This window comes from Silurus meridionalis, chromosome 15, assembly GCF_014805685.1.
Source record: "Silurus meridionalis isolate SWU-2019-XX chromosome 15, ASM1480568v1, whole genome shotgun sequence".
Taxonomy (NCBI): Eukaryota; Metazoa; Chordata; class Actinopteri; order Siluriformes; family Siluridae; genus Silurus; species Silurus meridionalis.
This window is the reverse complement of record NC_060898.1, coordinates 1,698,666-1,719,711: the sequence shown is the minus strand read 5'-3', so window position 1 is coordinate 1,719,711 and position 21,046 is coordinate 1,698,666. Positions and strand designations below refer to the sequence as shown.

Here is a 21,046-nt window from a genome sequence, read left to right as displayed (position 1 = left end):
TTCATTTATAAAAATGGACAAGCAACTGGCAAGTGTCCCCAAAGTGCATCAAGATCTTTGCGAGTTTAATGTAGAATGTGATATATAAATATATATAACAGTATAAATAATTATTAAAGCATGATGAACACATGAACATTATTATTCTGTATAGATTTACTGCATGTTAATTGGAAAAACAATTACACATTAAGAATAAAAACTTATCCAGAATTGAAATTAAAATGAGGTTATTGTGAAAGAATCTTTTTTTTTTTAATAAATAAATATTCTGGTGAATGTGGAGGCAACAATTAAACTCAATTATACTTTTCTTTTTTTATTGTCGTTCTTAGAACATATATTGCACATCAGTTGTTACTGAAACCAACAATTAAATTTGACTAATTCTACAATTTTCTTTACTATTTTGCCTCTCCATCGCAGAACCTTGTACCTCAAATCTCCACACAAGCTCGGTGATTGGACAACAGGCCGATAAAAGGCGGGGCTTTCCCCCTACAATACAATGTGATTTGTTGTACCAAGCTGTCCTTCAAAGAGGAAAAAAAAAGAGGAAAAATAGAGCAAGCCCCGCCCATTTCATCAGGGTTGGCTGCAGCAAAAGTAAGCAGAGCAAATCCCATCCTGGACAAATCCAGCTGCTCGAGCAGAATCCGCAGGAGGAGGAGAGGGTCGGACATGGGGAGAAATCAGCGCTGGCCCGTCTGATACACACCGGAGATATTGTTTTTATTTATTTATAAAAGGAGGAGGAAAAAAACCCGAGAGGCCTTAAAAAAAGAAAGAAAGAAGAAAATTATAAAAAAATACAAAAAAAATCATTCCTGTGCACAGAGACACACAAACCAAAAAACAACAAGCTTTATATACATCAATGGACTGAATGAAGACTGCCTACAACGCCTATCGATGCCTGGCCAAGGAGGATCTGGATGCTTTCGCCATGAACCCGGAGATGACAATGGACGGCATGGGCGGCCTGCACGGTGCGCTGAGCACCGGCGGCCATGAGCACGAGCTGATGAGCGGCCACAGCCCGCATCACGCTCGCAGCAGCAGCACCACCACGTCCACCTCGTCCACGTCGTCGCTGCGGATACACCAGGACCTGGCGTCGCGCTCGGCCATGGTGTCCGGCATGGCGACCATCCTGGAGGGCGCAGGAGAGTACCGAGGCGAGCTGTCCCTGCCGCTCCATCACGGGATGAGCATGAGCGTGCCTTGCGACACGTCGCCCCCCGGCATGGGCATGAGCGGCACCTATACCACGCTGACCCCCTTGCAACCTTTACCGCCCATCTCCACGGTCTCCGACAAGTTCCACCATCCGCACCATCACCACCACCATCACCACCACCATCACCACCACCAGCGGCTCTCGGGCAACGTAAGCGGGAGCTTCACGCTGATGCGCGACGACCGGGCTCTTCCGGCCATGAACAACCTCTACAGCGCGTACCATAAGGACATGAGCAGCGTGGCGCCGAGCCTCAGTCCGCTCGGGAATGGCTTGGGCTCGGTGCACAGCGCGCAGCAGAGCCTGCATGGCTACGGCGGCAACGCCGGCGGCGGCCACGACAAGATGCTGGGCTCCAACTTTGACGCGCACGCGGCCATGCTGGCCCGCGCGGACCAGCAGCACCTGTCCCGGGGCCTCGGCGGGCCTGTGGCGAGCATGATGCCGCCGCATCTCAACGGCATGCACCCCGGCGCCGCGGTTCACCACCCACACCCTCATGCGCCTGTCCTGGCGGCGTCCGGCCGCGACAGGCCGCCCTCCTCCTCATCCTCCTCCTCCTCCTCCGGCAACGGCGGCGCGGGGGCGCAGCACCATCATCATCATCAGCAGCAGCAGCAGCACCAGCAGCAGCTCGAGGAGATCAACACCAAGGAAGTGGCGCAGCGCATCACCGCCGAGCTGAAGCGCTACAGCATCCCGCAGGCCATCTTCGCCCAGCGGGTGCTGTGTCGCTCCCAGGGCACGCTGTCCGACCTGCTGCGCAACCCCAAGCCGTGGAGTAAACTTAAATCGGGCCGGGAGACCTTCCGCCGCATGTGGAAGTGGCTGCAGGAGCCCGAGTTCCAGAGGATGTCCGCGCTGAGGCTTGCAGGTAAAAAGAAACAAAGGCTTTTAGCTTCTTCTTCTTCTTCTTCTTCTTCTTCTTCTTCACTTTAAAAAAAAAAAAAAAAATTATTTTGGGCTAAATTTCAATATTAATGCACTGATTGCATAATAATAATAATAATAATAATAATAATAATAATAATAATAATAATAATCTAATCGATACAATTTAGTATTGCAATACGGTTTTATTTATTTAATTTTTTTATATATAAATATTTACTGAACACCTTCCTTGGTCGATGATTACGATCAGTATTGATCGACAAGAAAGAAAACAGCGTTTCATAAATGTTCACTAATTCGAGAGCTCAGTTTATTGGAATGCATGTAGAATTTTATATATTATTATATATAAACAAAATAAACAAAATCACATTATTTTGGGTTAAAGGCTTTCATGCTTTATTGATTATTTTGCTTGGGGTTTTATTTTTGGTTGTGATTGATTTTTAACTTCTTTATTGATTTATTGGAAATTATTATTACTATTATTATTATTATCATTATTATATTTCTTTTCTTTTATTTATTTATTTGTTTATTTGTTTATTTAATTTTCAGTCAGGATTTTAGTGTAGACTCTAAAATACGGTGCGACAAACACACACACACACACACACACACACACACACACACACACACACACACACACACACACACAATTGTATGGTATAATCTTGTTATTGACGTTTCGCAGAAACCGCGTCTTTCTTTCTTTCTTTCTTTCTTTCTTTCTTTCTTTCTTTCTTTCTTTCTTTCTTTCCTTCTTTTAAAAATTACAATTCAGTTGCTTTATAAAATCTGAGAAATGAAGAAGCAGTATATAAACTGTTGATTGAGCTGATGTTCTAGTAGGCGAGTGTGTTTCTGAGGCTGTCTATAAAAAGGTGTGTGTTGGGTGTTGTATTTTTTTTTAAAGGATACCCTGAAGAGGTTTATAGTGTTGTCGATTGTCATGTGGAGAAGGGGGCAAATTCTCTCTCTCTCTCTCTCTCTCTCTCTCTCTCTCTCTCTCTCTCTCTCTCGGTTGTTGCCCCCTCTAGCGATGGTAGACACACCACATCCCCAACATTCTCTTTTCCTTTGTTCATCTGAAAGAAAACACTGGAATATCCAGCCATATAATATAAAAAGTCGAAAATATTCTTTTTTCTGTTTTTTTTTTTTTTGCATTCAATTTTTAAAATAATTTTGTGCCATAGTATCATAATTGTTCCTCACCATTTTACCATCTTGAGGCTATTTGTTCGAATGAACAGATTGTTTTCATGGCAGTGGTGCTGAATAGAGGTGTACTGGCTGATCCGTAGAATTTGGATCTGGGTTTCTTCACTTTGGATGCTTTGGAAGACTTGATCAATTTTGTATACACTTTTTTTTATCTTGTATTCTTTGTAGAATTGTGCCTTCTTACACTGGATATTGATTGAAACATGATTTAGGTGTATAGGTTACACAATTATAAAGAAAAAAGCATAGCATAGCAGGTAAATGACATGCCAAAACACACACATACTGTACACACATATGAGGTTACCCGTGTGTGTGTAGGCTGGAGAGTGAATCGATTGTTCGAATAACAGAAATAGATAATTAAGTGGTGCTTGCAGTGACGGACATAGAGAAAGGTTCAGTCATGAGACATCCACTGAGATCCAGCAAACATGCAGGCTTTGCCATGATAAGATTAATAACAATAATAATAATAATAATAATAATAATAATAATAATAATAATAATAATAAAATGAAGCACCTCAACGTTTTATTTTATGGGATTTGGAGATATTGAAATCTCGGTCTTGCAGATGGCGGTGGAGTCTGCTGCTGTCTTTCTTTTTTTTGAAGGGGTTGTGGGGTTAGAAGGGGGGGTTGGATGGTATTATGTGATGGGCGAAAGGCAGACAGGGGGAATTGAAAAGAAGCAGCAGAAGCTGCTGCGGCCCGATGAATTATTGATAGAGCTCTCCGCGTGACCTCGTACAAAAAACCCCAAAACAAAACAAAAAAAAGGTTATTGGGGTTTTTAACCGGGCTAAATGTGCAAAACCTAAACCCTGTATAATATTTTTTTAGTATAGAGTAATATGCATAGAATTTCATCATGCAATGATATAAAATAAAAAAAGGAGAAGTGTACCTTGATACAGCAAAAAATTCTCACTGGTCACCTAAAACCTAACATAAAGTTTTGAATTGCTTTTATTTTACTGTAGTGAATGTCCGGGTGCGACTAGACAGGATGCTTTCCTCCTATTCTGGTATTGTCAGGGTCAAAAAACAAACAAAAAAATAATAATAATTAAGAAAAAGAAGAAAACCCCCAAACTATAGAAGAGCGTTTGGTGCTTGGACCCCTAACAATTGCTTCTTGAGAAAATAATGTCTTAGTAAAAGCTAAATAAATAAATAGAAAATAGTAATATTTAAAACTAATGTGTTTATAAATAGTATATGGAAATACGAATGGAATAAACACCTTGAAGGAAGGACCTAGCATGGACATTCTTCATATTATAAATAATACTAAGCTATTAGGATTTATTATGTAATGTATTGTGTCATTTTATGCTTTAATATTTTTTTTGTCTAAAAATAGAATAAATGTATAAAAACGTTACAAGAATCAGACTATGCTGGTAATATGGCTAATCACATTATTACTACAGCTATATAAAAGAAGCCAAGTCAAGTCAGGTTTATTTGTATAGCGCTTTTCACAACAGACATTGTCTCAAAACAGCTTTACAGAAATCAACAGTGATGGTGAATGGTGTGCATTTATCCCTGATGAGCAGCCGTGGCGACTGTGGCAAGGAAAAACTCCCTTAGATGTTATGAGGAAGAAACCTTGAGAGGAACCAGACTCAAAAGGGGAACCTCATCTTCTTTTAGGTGACATCAAGAGTTTGATCATAAATCTTTCAACAGTACAGAACACTGGAGAGTGAGAACTAACATGATTACTGGAGTATAAGATTATAAGTAATGTTCTTTCTGCAGTCTTATACAGTCTATATGGTTAGTAGCTCCTAGTTAGAAGCAGTGAGAAGACCACCCCAATATAGTGATATGGAATGGTACTGTTTAATATCCTTGATTTTTTTGCCCCCTAAAGAGCTCAGGCTTGTGCTATCAGACTAACATGTGATTCCTACAACCTCGGTTCAGTACAACCTAAAAGTGAACATGTACAGGACACGATCCTGCTCGCTCCGGCACTGGAGTCTGAAAAAAAAGCAAGAGAGGCGGAAAGAAAAAAACACCACTACTTCCGGGTTTATTGTTATCGTTCCTGCATGTGTCGGCTTTCAATCCCGCCTGGTTATGACACTTTTTTCTCCAACAAATCTGATGTAGCCGAACGCCTCGTGGATCGATCAGGGGTAATCTCCTAAAGATTAAAAGGGCATTAATGTTGGCAACAATAGCACAAATGTGTGGACTTCATTGATCTGGAACCGGATCCTGGATCTCTTCTTCTTCCGGGAAAGCTGATAGACAGGGGTTTTTCACCTCTCTGTCTGACTGCACAGAGAAAATCCCCTCCGTGTAGAAGTTTACTGTTGTGGTCTATCTGCTTTGGGTGTTTGTTTGTTTTTCTTTTCCAACAATTTGTTCAGGATCAAAAGTTGTTCATTTGTTCCTGAAGGAAAAGTAGAGCTTCAGAGACATTTCTTTAAAGTAATCTGGTGATAACTGATGCTTGAAAGTAAATAATAATCCGAGTTATTGAACATCTGTAGGATATTCAAACTACAAATCCATCCTAAGTTGAATAAGTCTGAAGAAACGATAGAGCTCTGGAGAAAGCAGGGCTGATACGGGGACGTTTTTTCTTAATCGCTTGTTGTTCATAATCGCACAATCTGGCGTTCAGACAACAGCAATAGAATAGAAAAGAAATGAGAACAGGCTGTAAAAACATCTCCTTCGTGACCTTCACACCGCTGCCTTGCTCGACTCTCGCGTTCCAATCTGAAGGATCTGAGAGGATCTGTTCTCTGTTAATGACCATAATGGATTTTTTTCAAGAGCCTTTTAGGGATGAGTTTGGAAATAGCACATGGGAGCAAACCGAGGAGCCAAAACACACATATCATGATTTTAGAAAAAAGGGTCGAGGCACTGGTCGTGTGAGATCCGAGGTCCGGGTCTCTGTGAGACACGTTCACATGCAAGCTCGGTGTGAATAACACAGGACGATATCTTCTTTAAAACAGAGGGTATTCAGAACAAAACGAGGTGATTTGACTCCAAAAGAATGCCTAATTATTGTTTTGCTAGTTAGCATTTAATTATAATGTAATAATATAACAATAATAGACAGACAGACAGACAGACAGACAGACAGACAGGCACACAGACAGACAGACACACAGACAGACAGACAGACAGACAGACAGACAGACAGACAGACAGACACAGACAGACAGACACACAGACAGACAGACACACAGACACACAGACAGACAGACAGACAGACAGACAGAAATACAGACAGACAGACAGACACAGACAGACAGACAGACAGACAGACAGACAGAGATATTTATTGGTCATTCTATAGTTCAGCTTCACAGCAACGTGATGCAGTTTTGCATCCACCAGAAGTCAGAAAAATATGTAAATATAAGTACAACTAATAAATAAATTGTCATGAGTACAAATATATATGCATATAAAGATCTATATATTGAAATGAAAAACATTTTATACGTGCAAGATGTGCGTAAGACACAATGTATGTGAGAATATAAGTATATAATATATTAATATAAGTATACAATTTATAAGATATAAAATACATTGTAATTATTATATAAACCACAATATACAATTATATACCGCTATAATTATATAGATATAATACAGAATACAACCTTTTATCATATATGAAATGTTCACCTGCTAAACAGCATGTGAAAGTGTCTACACTGTTCTTTATAAAGGTGTGGGTTTCAAGGGAATTATTTTCCTCTATAGTAATACATCGAAAAATAAAACGTATGCATGTTTGTATGTATTGTGTGTTTTGGTATTATGGAAATACATTTTAATATTTGACTTTGAGTCTTAAAAAGGGCTCTAAATTATTCGGTTTCTTGTCCTACAGCATTCATCGGTGTCACTAAAGTTTAAGGCGTTCGTGAAATTATTTGCTGTGAAGACAAAGCGCAATCTTCATTTTCTCCTGTTTATTTTTTCCTGTTTATCTCTTGAACCCGGTCAAACAGTGCTGTTCTGATTCGTCTTGTGATAGCGGGGTATTTGTCCACACACGCTGGACAGGAGCAAAGGGCAAAGTTTTGGTCTCTCAGCTACTTTAAAAGCAAAAAAACGAGAGAGAGAGAGAGAGAGAGAGAGAGAGAGAGAGAGAAAGAGATCAAGCTCGTTGCTGTCAGCAAACAGCAGAGCAGAGTGCTGGATTCAAAACATGATTTTATCAGAGGAGACGTGCTGAGAGACTCGCGCCTTTCTCACTCTTACATCAGGCTCACATCAGGCCAGGCTTTAGCTTTTACTCTGCACTTAATGATGCCGCGTCTGAGAGCCGTCGCTCTGCAGACGTCGTCTCGCTTTACTCCAGCGGTTCACGCCGTAACGGGGTAATGATGGAAATACAGAAATATCATCAGGGCTAAGATAAAGGAGGTCAGAGGTCATCCTGCTTAATGCTCGTCTCACTCATATAGGTGTAGTGTCATGTGATGCATAGGACCTGGAAAAAAACCAACAACAACAATCTATCTATCTATCTATCTATCTATCTATCTATCTATCTATCTATCTATCTATCTATCTATCTATCTATCTATCTATCTATCTATCTATAAATATGTGTAGAACTGACTGATCTGGCTATAAAATATGGATATTGTGATCACATGTGCCACAATACACATTTCTATTGCACATTATATCATTTTTATTGATTATATTTTGAAATAATTCAGATTAGAACTTACCACAGTCCATTAACATGATGTGACATGAGATTTTTTAAAGAAATGCTTTAAATTATAATTATAATTTATAATATTTAAATTGTAAAAATTGTACAGATCTGTTTTTAGCTGAAAAGTAAATTTCTTAGTTAATACCAATAAATGTTATTTTTTTATATATATATTATCATTAACCAACATTTATTGCACATTCACGGTTAAATATTATTTACATTTTAATAGTGAATTAATATTGCTATAAAGGTCAGATGCTGATTCGAATCCCTATGTAAAAATTATTCTATATTATTCGCCCATTTACGTCATAATCGTTTACTCTGATGCAGGAAGAAGCTCTGTGAAACCCAATCTACACTGTGTAGCGAAACTTTAATAATCATGCATTACATTATAGTAAAGACTTATAAGGAGTCAAATGTGGAGTCAAATCCTTTAGTTATTTTCTTGACCCTGGATTGCATTAATCTGACTTAAACTAGCTGGAAAATGTAAAGTTGTTGAAGTTTTTCTCCTCCTGAGCATTTCTTTTAAACCATATGAAGGTTTTTGGATGTTAATGGACCTAAATGTTGTGATCTAGTATGAAAAAAAATCCTGATCATCTAATCTACTTGAGATAATAAAATGCTGAAAAAGTGCTTGAATTTCATGTTTGGAAATAGATTAAAGAAAAAAAACAGTGTCTGGTGTTTGCCTGATTAGATCTGGCTGTTTTCTGTAGATCTCCTCTTTGGATTTTTTGTGAGTTTTACACAAGATTTAATCACCAGCCGTGTTATTACATCACACTGTGAAGTCTGTGATTGGCCGTATCTCCTGCGATAACTCCGTCCACAAACAAACCTTTGCACTGCTGACATCATCACGTGTCCGAGAGCGTGCATGCGTGGCGATCCTTCGCCAGACCTTCAGACTTCCCGTTATCCGTGCGATTAGTGAGAAACGTGTGAGCGATGGCCGCCTCGCTCTGCTCCTCGGGTCTGCTCTCAGAGATCAGGTGATGTTTCATTGTGCTGCCAAAGCACATGCGGGATTTGAAGAAAGCTGATACACCAACAAACTCTCAGCTCTTTTTTTTTTTTTACTCTAATGATGCCAGAGAACTGACAAGGAATTCTGCGTTCTGATTGGTCAGAAGGCTTTGATTTGTTTGTGTGGTGCAGCTCCATAGAATCCGTATGGTTATTAATTGAAATAAAAGGAAATGCATATAGAACATTTCTGAAATATGGAAGGAGTCTCCAGTGTCAGTGTTCAGCACAATGTTTCCAACATAACAAGTGCCATTGATTCAGCAGAAGTCTAATCAAAAAGACCATCAATCTTATTATTATTATGGTCACATGACAATCATTAATTAATTAATTTATTAATTTATTACCATTTATTAAATATTTAATTAATTTTGAACATATTAAGTATATATACATTATAATTATTATTATATTATATTATTATATTAATAGTAATCATGGTCACATGACAAGCTGCTTGGTTTTATTATTTATTCATTGAAAAAGAAAAAAAGGATATATTTTAAAATATTTATGGAAGGAGTCTCCAGTCTCAGAGAGCAACAGACTTCAGCACAAAGACCTTTGCAGTCTATTATTATTATTATCATTATTATTCATTCTTTATTTTGATTATTATTATTATTATCTTGGTCACATGACAAGCAGCACTATTATGTTATTAATTTCAAAGAGAATCGATTTTTTTCTTAAGTGACTGCATAATTTAAACATTTTTATGTGTGAGAAAAAAAACTATGAAACCTATAATGGTAGGAGTCTCCAGTTTTAAGTTTTCAGACATCATAAAAATGTATATATAATATTGAATGTATTAGAAACAAATAAAGAGCATGTCCAGCACTTTGCTGTGGTTTTAGAGAAGAATTAAATTGTGATTTTGGTGGCAGCTCTGATTCCCCACACCATTGTTGATTATTTGAACGCTGCCACTGACTGTTTTATACCTACACACACACACACACACACACACACACACACACACACACACACACACACACACACATAGTGCATCCCTATCTGCCCCTCACACATCTCTGCTCGTCTTCTTCCCTTCTCCTTGAGTCTTTCCGTCTTTCGGTTTCTGCCGCCTCTCTTCCTCAGCGTCGTCTCAAGTGCCCGGCCTGCACATTAACAACATCCTGCATATGCACAGTATGACACAGCTAAGTGCAAGGCTGCAACGTAATGCATTTACCAAGTCCTTTTTACTCGCTCTCACACACTCAGGCTGCTCGCAGAGAGTGCTCGTCCCAATCACATGGTGGTGATGTGATACCACGGGCCGAGCCGAGATGCCTTTATGAAGAACAGTCGGAGAGTAAAAACCCCTCCTGTGTGTGCATGTGTGTGTGTTCATCTAAAAGTCGACACTGACCTGTATTACACCAGTGTGTATGTGTGTGTCTGTGGACTATTATGTGGAGGTTTCACTCATCAAGGAAACATCATTGCTGATCATGTTTTGTGGTGAAGTATTGATCTGGAGCACCGGCACCCCCTCCTGTTCCTCCTGTTCCTCCTGTATTACCCAACACCCATCACACATCACTCTTTCTAGCCAAAGCCTTTCCCTTTTTCTCACTCACACACACTTCCTGCTCAGCGTTAATAAGCGTTATATATCTTCCACATCCACAGTGTCAAGCAGTTCAAACAAATGTAGCTGTTTAGCAGTTTGACCGTTTTGCTAGTAATGTAGCAAACAAGGTATTTAGCTAGTAAGGGTTTACCTGGAATCACACCTTCGCCCAGACGGCTGTATCTCAGACGTCATGATGTGGTTTCTGAGACAATTCATAAAAATGTTTAATGTTCAGTTTGCTAAAAGGTGTGGCTTGAGGTTTTGAAGGCGGAGCTTTCTTTTATAATTAATGATTCTATTATAATTATATTATAATGAATGATTAATTATTTTTCAAAACAGGTTTATCTGGCTATAATGAAAAAAATATAAATTATCAGAAATTATCGAGATCGTTATGGTAATCATGTATCTTAACCGATGCGCTGCAGTGGCTGGGCTGCGTTATTGGAAAGCCGAGTGCATGCTGTGCTTAGATGCCATTTATTGCCATCGATTTGGTTTTGTAGATGTAGCCGAGTATAAATCAGATGTTCCATGAAGGTGCTCAGGATATTTATGGGTGATTGGTGTTTTATCAATATACGTGTGCGAGTACAGAGAAAATCATTACATTTACAGTAAATTTTGCGAGCTTTATTTTGGCCCAGAGAATTATTTCAATATATATTTCTGCAGTCTGTCGGAAATAGTGATCCGCCTCTTTCTTGTTGATCCGTCTCTGTCCCGAGTAAACATCCAGCAAACAAATGGAACAGGAGCTGTGCTTTCTCAGCGTGTCCCGGTTAGACTGCACACCTCCATGTATAATTCAGAGCTATAACTGACTCTCTAAAGGCTCATGTTCTCTCAGCCGGGACGCCTCGTGACAAGAGGATCCTATCTGTCCATCCGGATGGAAACTACTCTCTCTTCCCGAATGCTAATCATCCCTCAAAAACTAACTTTTTGCTAAGTGCAAGCTGAAACGTATTCCAAAGGCATTAAAGCGATTTGTTCCGTTAATGTTCGTTACGAAATCATTATCATGCATCATGCAAGAAAAAAAAATCTGCCACTGTTTAAGTGAGATTAAGGGGCAATTACGGGGACACCACCGACTTGTTTGGTGTCACTGTTGTGCAGTTTCTTCAGGGCTTTGCAAAAATAAATCCCACATTTAGAGCACATTTAGGGATACATTAGACACTGCAAATTGCACTTGCAAATCTGTAACAGATTCATATTTTATGACGAGATTCGAATGAGGCTCGGGGGGGCGGGAGTTTAATCGGAGGTCTTGCATGAGGGATGGGGTGGTAGAGGGCTTATGTGGGTTTTTTTCCATGTGAAATAAATAATAATCCCCCAAATACCCAAATATGGCAGAATTTCTATAATTATTTCTTAAAATCAGCATAAAATTAAAATGAAGTTCTCAGGTTCCCATGAGTTTCTGAAGAAGATTTTGTTTCCAGTGACACGACGTATTCTGATTGTAAAAATCACCAAAGGCATTTATCAACAACAGCAGGACTGATATATATTACATTAATATTAATATAATATTTAGTGGTGATCAATATACGTCAATAATATATATCAATATTGATAATGTGTTTTAAATGCTAGTCGAGTTAGTGGGAAATTGTTGTTATGCTAGTCTAGCTAGTGGAAATTTGTTTTAAAGGCTAGTGGAAATTTGTTGTAATGCTAGTCTAGCTAGTGGAAATTTGTTGTTATGCTAGTCTAGCTAGTGGAAATTTGTTTTAAAGGCTAGTGGAAATTTGTTGTAATGCTAGTCTAGCTAGTGGAAATTTGTTGTTATGCTAGTCTAGCTAGTGGAAATTTGTTGTTATGCTAGTCTAGCTAGTGGAAATTTGTTGTAATGCTAGTCTAGCTAGTGGAAATTTGTTGTAATGCTAGTCTAGCTAGTGGAAATTTGTTGTAATGCTAGTCTAGCTAGTGGAAATTTGTTATTATGCTAGTTTAGCTAGTGGAAATTTGTTGTTATGCTAGTCTAGCTAGTGGAAATTTGTTGTTATGCTAGTCTAGCTGGTGGAAATTTGTTGTAATGCTAGTCTAGCTAGTGGAAATTTGTTGTTATGCTAGTTTAGCTGGTGGGAATTAGTTGTTATGCTAGTCTAGCTGGTGGGAATTTGTTGTTATGCTAGTCTAGCTGGTGGGAATTTGTTGTAATGCTAGTCTAGCTGGTGGGAATTTGTTGTAATGCTAGTCTAGCTGGTGGGAATTTGTTGTTATGCTAGTCTAGCTGGTGGGAATTTGTTGTTATGCTAGTCTAGCTGGGGGGAATTTGTTGTTATGCTAGTCTAGCTGGTGGGAATTTGTTGTAATGCTAGTCTAGCCTTTAATGTGCAATCTTGCAAATATTGTGTGCAAAAAAAAGAAAGTATAAATCGCTCTCATTTGGGATCTATAGCAACAAGAGCTATTTATAGATAAAGTTGGTTAAAGACCTCAGAATATATTGACACCATTTTCTGTAAAGGAACAGAGTCAGCACCGATGCTCCCTGTCTTTAACGAACCTTCTAGTGTGCTGAACGGTTTAAAATGGCCGAATCCCTGGAGGGCCGATTGAGACACAGATGATGTAGGAAAAGAAATCATGCGACTAGCAGGAGGATTATTATAATTGATATTATTGATATTATTTATTTTAGAGATCCATTAAAGGTCAAATTGTAAGCAGGTTGGGTAAAGGATGTGTTAGAGCTTGTCCAGGTCTAAAAGCATGGCCTGTAGAATGTAGAATTTCTCTTTTAGAGTTTTTCTTTACTTTATTATTTAATTGTAAGAATTTTAATATTATCCAACTCATTTATAAAAAGACACTTGTATGTTTTTGGCTTTAAATGTCCATTTCCTGTAGCTGGTTTTGGTGCCACGTGTGAGGCTCGCTGAATCGAAAGAGGCCAGGAATCAATGTTTGAAAACTCAGAGGTGACTTGCGATCTGAGCGATGATGTGTCTTCGGCAGAATCTTTGTAAATCAGTTCATTTATTAGGGTTATAATCTCACATCTAATCTTCTTCCCATAGGATTCAGGAAGTGTCCATGTCTATCAGTGGAGCTTAGATATGTACATAATTACAAAGCAGCAATCTCCTAGTTTTTTTTAATACTTTTATTTTTGTTTTTGTTTGAATATTTCGCTTATGATAAACAATCGGAATATCGACCGTGTTTCCCGGCTTCATTACAGGCTTTAATAATCAAAACAAGAACCCCGGGATTGCTATTAATTACCCTGCTTCGAACCATCAGGAAATGTGTGTCCGAGTCTTGATTTAGATCCTCACATCATCGTTGTGTGGAGCGATGAAGCTTTTTTTTACCTCATTTAATACCTGGTTCAAGTCATTATCGAGCTCAGAGTGTTTGTGTGTGTGCTTATTCGAGGAAGCGCTTTTCTATTTTCTCTGAGCAGGAGCTGAGTTTGATGCCCTTACTGTAGAACATCGATTTACATTTGGCAGAGGAGAAAGATCTACCTGGAGTGAAAGAGAGAGAGAGAGAGAGAGAGAGAGAGAGAGAGAGAGAGGAGCTTTTGCTCATTTGATGAAAGGCCAGGGAAACCTAGCGGTATTGATCAGATCGATGTAACCCTCACCCCTTTAGAAAAGCCCAAAAGTTTTTACCCCCCTGCTGCCCAGTGCAGAAGTGGTGCAGGTCTGGTAATAATACAGTTACACTAAAGTGTAAAGAGCAGATGTTAAGGCTCTCGGAGAATCGTAGAACGTAGAATCATCTCATTTTTACACCTGAGAGTTTTGAGCCTTGCTCAAGGGCCCAGCAGTGGCAGTTTGGTGTTTTGCTGGGATTTGAACTCCTAACCTTTCATTCAGAAGACCACTATCACTCGAGTGGTCGTCTATTCTCTCAGAAAGACAATCAATATATAATAATAATATAATATAATATTACTTGCTGTAAATATGCTACATTTTTATTTGCACTTTTGCTCTTCTGGTAGATGCCAAACTGCACTTCGTTGCTGTGTACCTGTACAATGCAATGACAATAAAGTCGTATCTATCTATCTATCTATCTATCTATCTATCTATCTATCTATCTATCTATCTATCTATCTATCTATCTATCATTCTATCATTCTAACAGAAAATATATTACAGTACTGAATAGAAAAAATGTTTGACGTTTGAAACTCACTACTTTGTTTGTGAGATAATATAACGGCTCTAATGCAACAAATATGATGGCAAATCTTTTCTTTGGTTTATCATTGGATTATTATTGGATTAGATTCTGAATACTGGTTTCGTGAGTACGTGAAAGTCAATAAAGACCTGAGAAATACTACTACCTAGGCATGAGACTGGAAGAGAACCTCAATGTCTCAGAGGAAAAACTTTTGTGAAAGGACATTCAGAGAAAGGAAAAGCACTGCAACGTACCGTAAGTTAACGGTAAACACATTTATCTGTTGTTTGTATATTGAAAACTATTCAAAAGGTTTTAGATGGTACAGATGGTAAAAACTTTGTTGTTGTTGTTAGAACAGATTCAGAAATCCAGACGCAATAAATATCCGTCAAACCGCACTTCATTATCGCTGTCGTTCTTTCCTTTCTTCCTGGTCTTTTCTGTGAGATAATTAAAACATCGTGATTTAAAGCAAGCTCATTCAGGGTTATCTTTCGCAATTAAACCCTTAATTCTGCAGATAATACGTGAAGAAGTGATTCCTGAGCACCTTTATCAGATAAACAGCTGGAATTCACACTCATTTCTTCTGCAGACAGATGTGCGTTTATTGGCTTTCTGTGTTTAAAGAATGTGAAAAGAGAATTATTGACGCTTCTGTCTGAGAACTTTAAATATATTGCATTTAATGCATCTACTATGGGAACAAGAGAGAGTGTGTGTGTGTGTGTGTGTGTGTGTGTGTGTGTGTGTGTGTGTAATCTAGGGTTATGTAGTGCTTGCTCAAGATGAAAAATGATCATAAATACACAGAATGATGTGTCGGTGGGGGATTTTTCCTGCTCTAACACACCCACACACGAGAACATAAGTAATGGCGACCAAAGCTCATGTTACTGCTACAGGATTATTGGTCACGACTGCCCCCTGCTGGTCAGAACAAACAATGAATGGAACTATAAGAATTGTGTTTATTATTTGTAATAATTTAATTAGTAGTAAAGCTGTGTCTCAAAGTATAATATTTAAAAAAATTAATTATTCTTTATGTATTTATTTGTATAATAATGTAATCTGTAGGTCTCAGTGTGATATCATTTATTATTATTAATAATTACTTTTATTATTGATTAATAATGTTTTTATATTGGAGATTGTTTTTTTTTCTTCCTACATGGGATCAGATTCTCCAAAAAACCTGTAAGAACCTGTTTATTCTCTCACATTAATGTTAATTAATTAAGTGGTGATCTATAGAATGATGTACAAAACTGAGTGTTTAAGGTTTCCTGCTGAAAGAGCACTTTAGACTATAGATCCTCAGTTATAAAGCTGTAGATGTTGTTGTTGTTGTTGTCAGTAGGAGGATGACGGAGAACTAAAAAAATCGGAATCACAAGAATCACGGACCGGTTCGATTTTATTAATCTATAAAATATCATTCGGTGAAGTAGAACGCAGGATGATTTGGGGATGAAAGATAAAGAAGCGGTCTGCATGAATTAAATGTAAATCCGTGCCCGAGAGAAAGGGTCATTATTGTCCGAGGAAGAAGAGAAAAGAAAAAAGGAGGAAAGCATGAGCAAGTGGAAAAGACGGCGGAAATCAGGCCTCAGCATTCAGCCGTGCTTTTATGCCGTTTATGCACCTTTGCTTCGCGCATGAATTATACATGCAGCATGGAGACGGTGCCGGTGTGCATTTCTCTCTATCAAATATTTAGCTCCGCTGCGCACTTCGAGGACGGGGGCAGGGCGCTCGCGGGTCACCGAATCTCCGTCTGCGTGTCTTGGTTTGGCGGCCATCTTTGTTTTCAGTGGTTTCCTTTATGGTGCTTTTGCTTTGTGTGTGTGTGTGTGTTGCCATTTTGAGATTTGTGGGTATGTGATGGGGGGAAGAGTAGCAAGGCAACCCCTAAAACACATACACAAACACACACACACACACACACACACACACACTCGTGCCATGTGTTTATTTGCACCCTTACTCGCCGTTTCCTCTTACATAATGGTTTTGTACTCAATTGCACATTTAACCTGATTTGTATTGATCGTGCCTGGCCGCACTTGTGCATACTTAATTCCAAAAGGTAATCAAATAAAATCTTAAACCGTGTGTGTGTGTGTGTGTGTGTGTGTGTGTGTATGAGGGGGGGTGTTGGTGGTGGGGAGCTGATGCAGCATTCCGGGTTACACTTTATCATTCTGTCATTAGTTTCATGGATACACACATCACCCCACAGTTGTGTTTTCATGCCTCTCTTTCGTTCCTTTTTTTTTTTTTTTTTCCCTTTGGCGACACTTTAATTATTGATACCGAGGCAATTCGAGACGTTCCCACAATTCCAGAAAGCGATTCGTCCACCACAAAGCAAAACAGCGTCACATCAAAGCGATCCACTTTTCCACGACCGGTTACTGTCACAGACGACGCGAAACACACATCTCCACATTTCCATTTTTGTGGTGGATTCTGGGAACCGAGGCCCGTTCAGGAGAACTCGCTTCTCATGTTTCCTTCTGTCCTCACGGAAAGCGGCTCGATTGTATTTCATCTCATTGTGGGAATGATTCGGATGGGAAAAAATATGAAGAGCGAGATGTTGCTCGATAGAAAGCCGAAATGTTTGGTGTTTATGTCATAATTGTGATCGGATCAGACAGGACTTTAAATCCGATCTGACACCGATCCAGTCCACACGCTGATACAGTATCGCTCATCGTTAATCATTGTTCATCGCTACCAGTTAAAAATGACAAGTTTGGGAAACTGGAACCTGTTTAGAACTTCGTATTTTTTCACGTTTTTTTGTTTTTTTACGTCGTTTTATTATTTTTTTTATTCGGTTTCAAATTCATGTATAATTATTGATTATTTTAGATGTGAAGACAAAGCAGGTCACACCTAGAAGCGAATCTCAGTCCTCGGATATAGATGTATTTTTATATTTTGAATAAAATATATTAGGAGAAGAAAAAAAAAGAGTTTAAGAAAAGAAATTTAAGTTTTTTACCTTTTTAAAGAGAAAATACAAAATGCAGTCTGGGTTTTTCTAAAGCATCAACTAATCATGTTTATTGCTTCTACAGAACTTCTTCCTACACCAGTGAACAATACAGAACAAAAAAGCAAAATAATAAATAATAATTTGATAAATATAAGAGATTTGGGTCTGCATATGATCAATTTCTAGCAATTTTAATTAATATAAAAAATTAATTAATTAACTAGGACTGGGCAGCAAAACTGATTATGATGATATATATATTTAGAAAAAAAATTATTTGTATTAATACCTTTTGAAAAACTTTAAAGATTTATTTTATAAATGAACTTTTCAACCTTAAAAATATCTGTAAAAATGTAAAACTGTAAAGTATTTTAATTAAAATCTCGACACGTCACATAATTGGTTTTATATATATATATATATATATATATATATATACACATACTCACACACATACATTTGTCGTATTTCTTACTTGTTTTTCTTCCTCATCGTCTCTGTTGTGTTGTTTTCACTCGAGCCTCGGTGTCCCTCAGGCCTCGGCTGATAATGACCAGGAGATCATGTGTTAAAGCCACTTTAACTGCACACAGCTCTCCGGCTGCACTAAAAAAAAACCTGCAGCATCTCCTCACACCGGCTAGATCGTTCTCAGAATCTTAGCAGCCATGGAGGCAATTACCTGAAGGGCATCTCACTTCTCCTTAGATAATCCTGGACGTTTCCTGTGAGATATGACGATTGATCTGAGAAGAGCCGAAGGACCCTATAGGACCTAAAAATCCTAAAAACGTTAATATGGTGCGTCTTTGAAGGAACAGAATTAAACTCTACTCCGTGTGACGTTAGGAGAAGATTATTTTCCTAGAACATTCGGTATACGGGGAAACTTTCTTGAGAAAACCTGAGCAAGATTTGTCCGTGCCGTTTCAACGTCCCATTACCACTCTTTCATCCAGACATCGGAGAGAAATATCCATACTTCATTGGGTCTGGTTGTGTTTCAGGCATCACTTTTACAATATCTGTCACATAAAATTGACTGAATGTGCGAGCGAAGAAAATCATTGGCCCGGGCCGTTAGCTAGTTTATTCTGAGCGTAGTTGCCTAGCAACCGTTTTCTGATGACTTCTGATTACAGCCTCTCCAAAGCTCAAATGTGATGAAATTAGATGTTTCTTGGAGAGTAAACTTCATAGATGTATTGACGTATAATAACGTTTTTTTTTTTTTCCTCCTTCTCTCTTCTCTCTTCCCATCTTTCTTCCTCTCATGGAGAAGCATGCAAAAGAAAAGAGCAAGACTCCGGCAAGGAGAGGAGCAATACACCAAAGAAATCACGCCTGGTTTTCACCGACCTTCAGCGGCGAACGCTACTGGCCATCTTCAAAGAGAACAAGCGCCCGTCCAAAGAGATGCAGATCACCATTTCACAGCAGCTGGGACTGGAACTGAGCACTGTTAGCAACTTCTTCATGAATGCGCGCAGACGGAGTCTGGACAAATGGATGGATGAAGGCAGTCCCGGCGGAGCCTCGTCCGCTTCCAGCACTTGTACCAAAGTCTGATTTTTTTTTTCTGGAAAACCTACGGGCAGGGGTGGGGGAGGGGTTTTCGGGCAAAAAATGAAGGAGTTTGGGATTGCGGGGGGTTTGTGCACCAGACCAAAAATGTTATCCAAAGAAGAAAAATCGGGTGGATGTGAGGAAGGGGGCGGGGCTGCTTACTGGCAAGACTAGCAAAAATATTTATCACCATGCTCATTAGCATTCTGATTAACATATTCATTATCAATTAGACTGAATGGCATTAGGGTTCAAACAATTTCCCAACACTACGTAACAAAATCGTCCAGATATTTGATTTCTCAAAGCGCATTCCATGTAATCCATTCCAAAGAAAAGATCCGTTCACGTAAGCTTTGTTTTCAGGTCTAAAAACCTCCAGCTGCAACACGAATTGAGCAGGAAACCACGAAGCGATGCATTAGCAAAGCCGAAACCTCACGCTAGTAAATAAACATCTCAATCGACATCGTCCTGCTGACAGGTAGAGAAATTTCCAAGCACAAACCTATTAGAGTTAATGGCAACTTTCAGGAAACAAACACAACCACCCGTATTATCATACGCATCATACACACACACACACACACACACACACACACACACACACACACACACACACAGTCATACAGAGACTGCTATGATTTTGATCAGCCAGGTATTAGTACATGAGCACAAATTTAAAGCACATCTCATTTGCAATAGAAAATAAATGGAGAAAAAAAAGGGGGAAGGGTGTTGGGGGCGATATATCATCAAGATTGTTCTTCAATCATTAGAAAACTCAGGACGCCGTTTCTATGATGCGACTGAAGAACGTCCATTTAACCCTTCCGTCTTTTTTTGTTTTGTTCCCACCGCACCCCGAGCCGTTAAATCACACCACTCGAATCATGCGATCGTTTAACGTGTTCACAAACTACGGCAGCTTCATCTGATTATTTCCGTCATATGCAACACTAGCTACGGAGCTCCATGAAAGTGAACTGGCGTTGGCAATCAGGGCCTTTCTAATAGAATAAGAGGACAATCTTCTACACCAATGCCTGTCAGTTTTTCTTTCAAAGCTTCCTCGGGAAAGGATTGACACTTGGTCTGAAGAAATTTAGCTAAACGACTCGACATCCAACCATTAGGGTTTCATTCCAGCGTTTATCACATCGTCATTACTTGTATTTATTTTTTTTTTTTGGGGACAGGGGAATAGCCAGTACGCAGCTCCGTCTCCGTCTCCGAAGCAGGCCAAAGGCTTTACGGATCATTCAAAAACGGACACTTAAAAGACTTTTTCTATTTATTACTGACAAATCGAAACCAAAGAAACTTTTTTTCTGCACCTAACTGTTCTACAAATAAGAAAGAAAAAAAAATAAAAACTGTTCTAAAGACGAGAAACCAAAAAAAAACCCCACACCAAAAACCCAAAAACGGAACAGCGACGAACAAACAGACAATGAAGAAGACGAAGAGGACAGGGACGACGAGGAGAACGATGAAAAGGACTTTGTTCTTTGTTTGCGGTCTCGTTGAGACTAAGGGAAAGAAAAGAATTGAAAAGGAAAAAAAAAAAAAAAACGGGAAG

The 21,046-nt window shown here is 38.9% G+C and overlaps 1 protein-coding gene across 2 annotated transcripts; it reads left to right on the top strand.

The window, feature by feature from the left end:
- Positions 1-473: 473 nt before the first annotated feature.
- On the top strand, positions 474-19,557 carry onecut2 (one cut homeobox 2). Of its 2 annotated transcripts, none has more exons than XM_046868056.1 (2): positions 474-2,114; positions 19,181-19,557. In XM_046868056.1, the coding sequence occupies exons 1-2, from the start codon at positions 887-889 to the stop codon at positions 19,465-19,467; spliced, it is 1,515 nt and encodes a 504-aa protein (XP_046724012.1). In that variant the 5' UTR covers positions 474-886; the 3' UTR covers positions 19,468-19,557. The 2 variants fall into 2 exon arrangements, with proteins under 2 accessions (XP_046724012.1, XP_046724011.1); XM_046868055.1 differs by having other exon boundaries at positions 19,178-19,557.
- Positions 19,558-21,046: the final 1,489 nt, after the last annotated feature.

Coding starts and splice junctions, on each gene's coding strand:
- onecut2 (XM_046868055.1), top strand. CDS start 887: ATGAAGACTGCCTACAACGCCTATCGATGCCTGGCCAAGGAGGATCTG. Junction 2,115..19,177: donor GTCCGCGCTGAGGCTTGCAG/GTAAAAAGAAAC, acceptor CCTCTCATGGAG/AAGCATGCAAAAGAAAAGAG.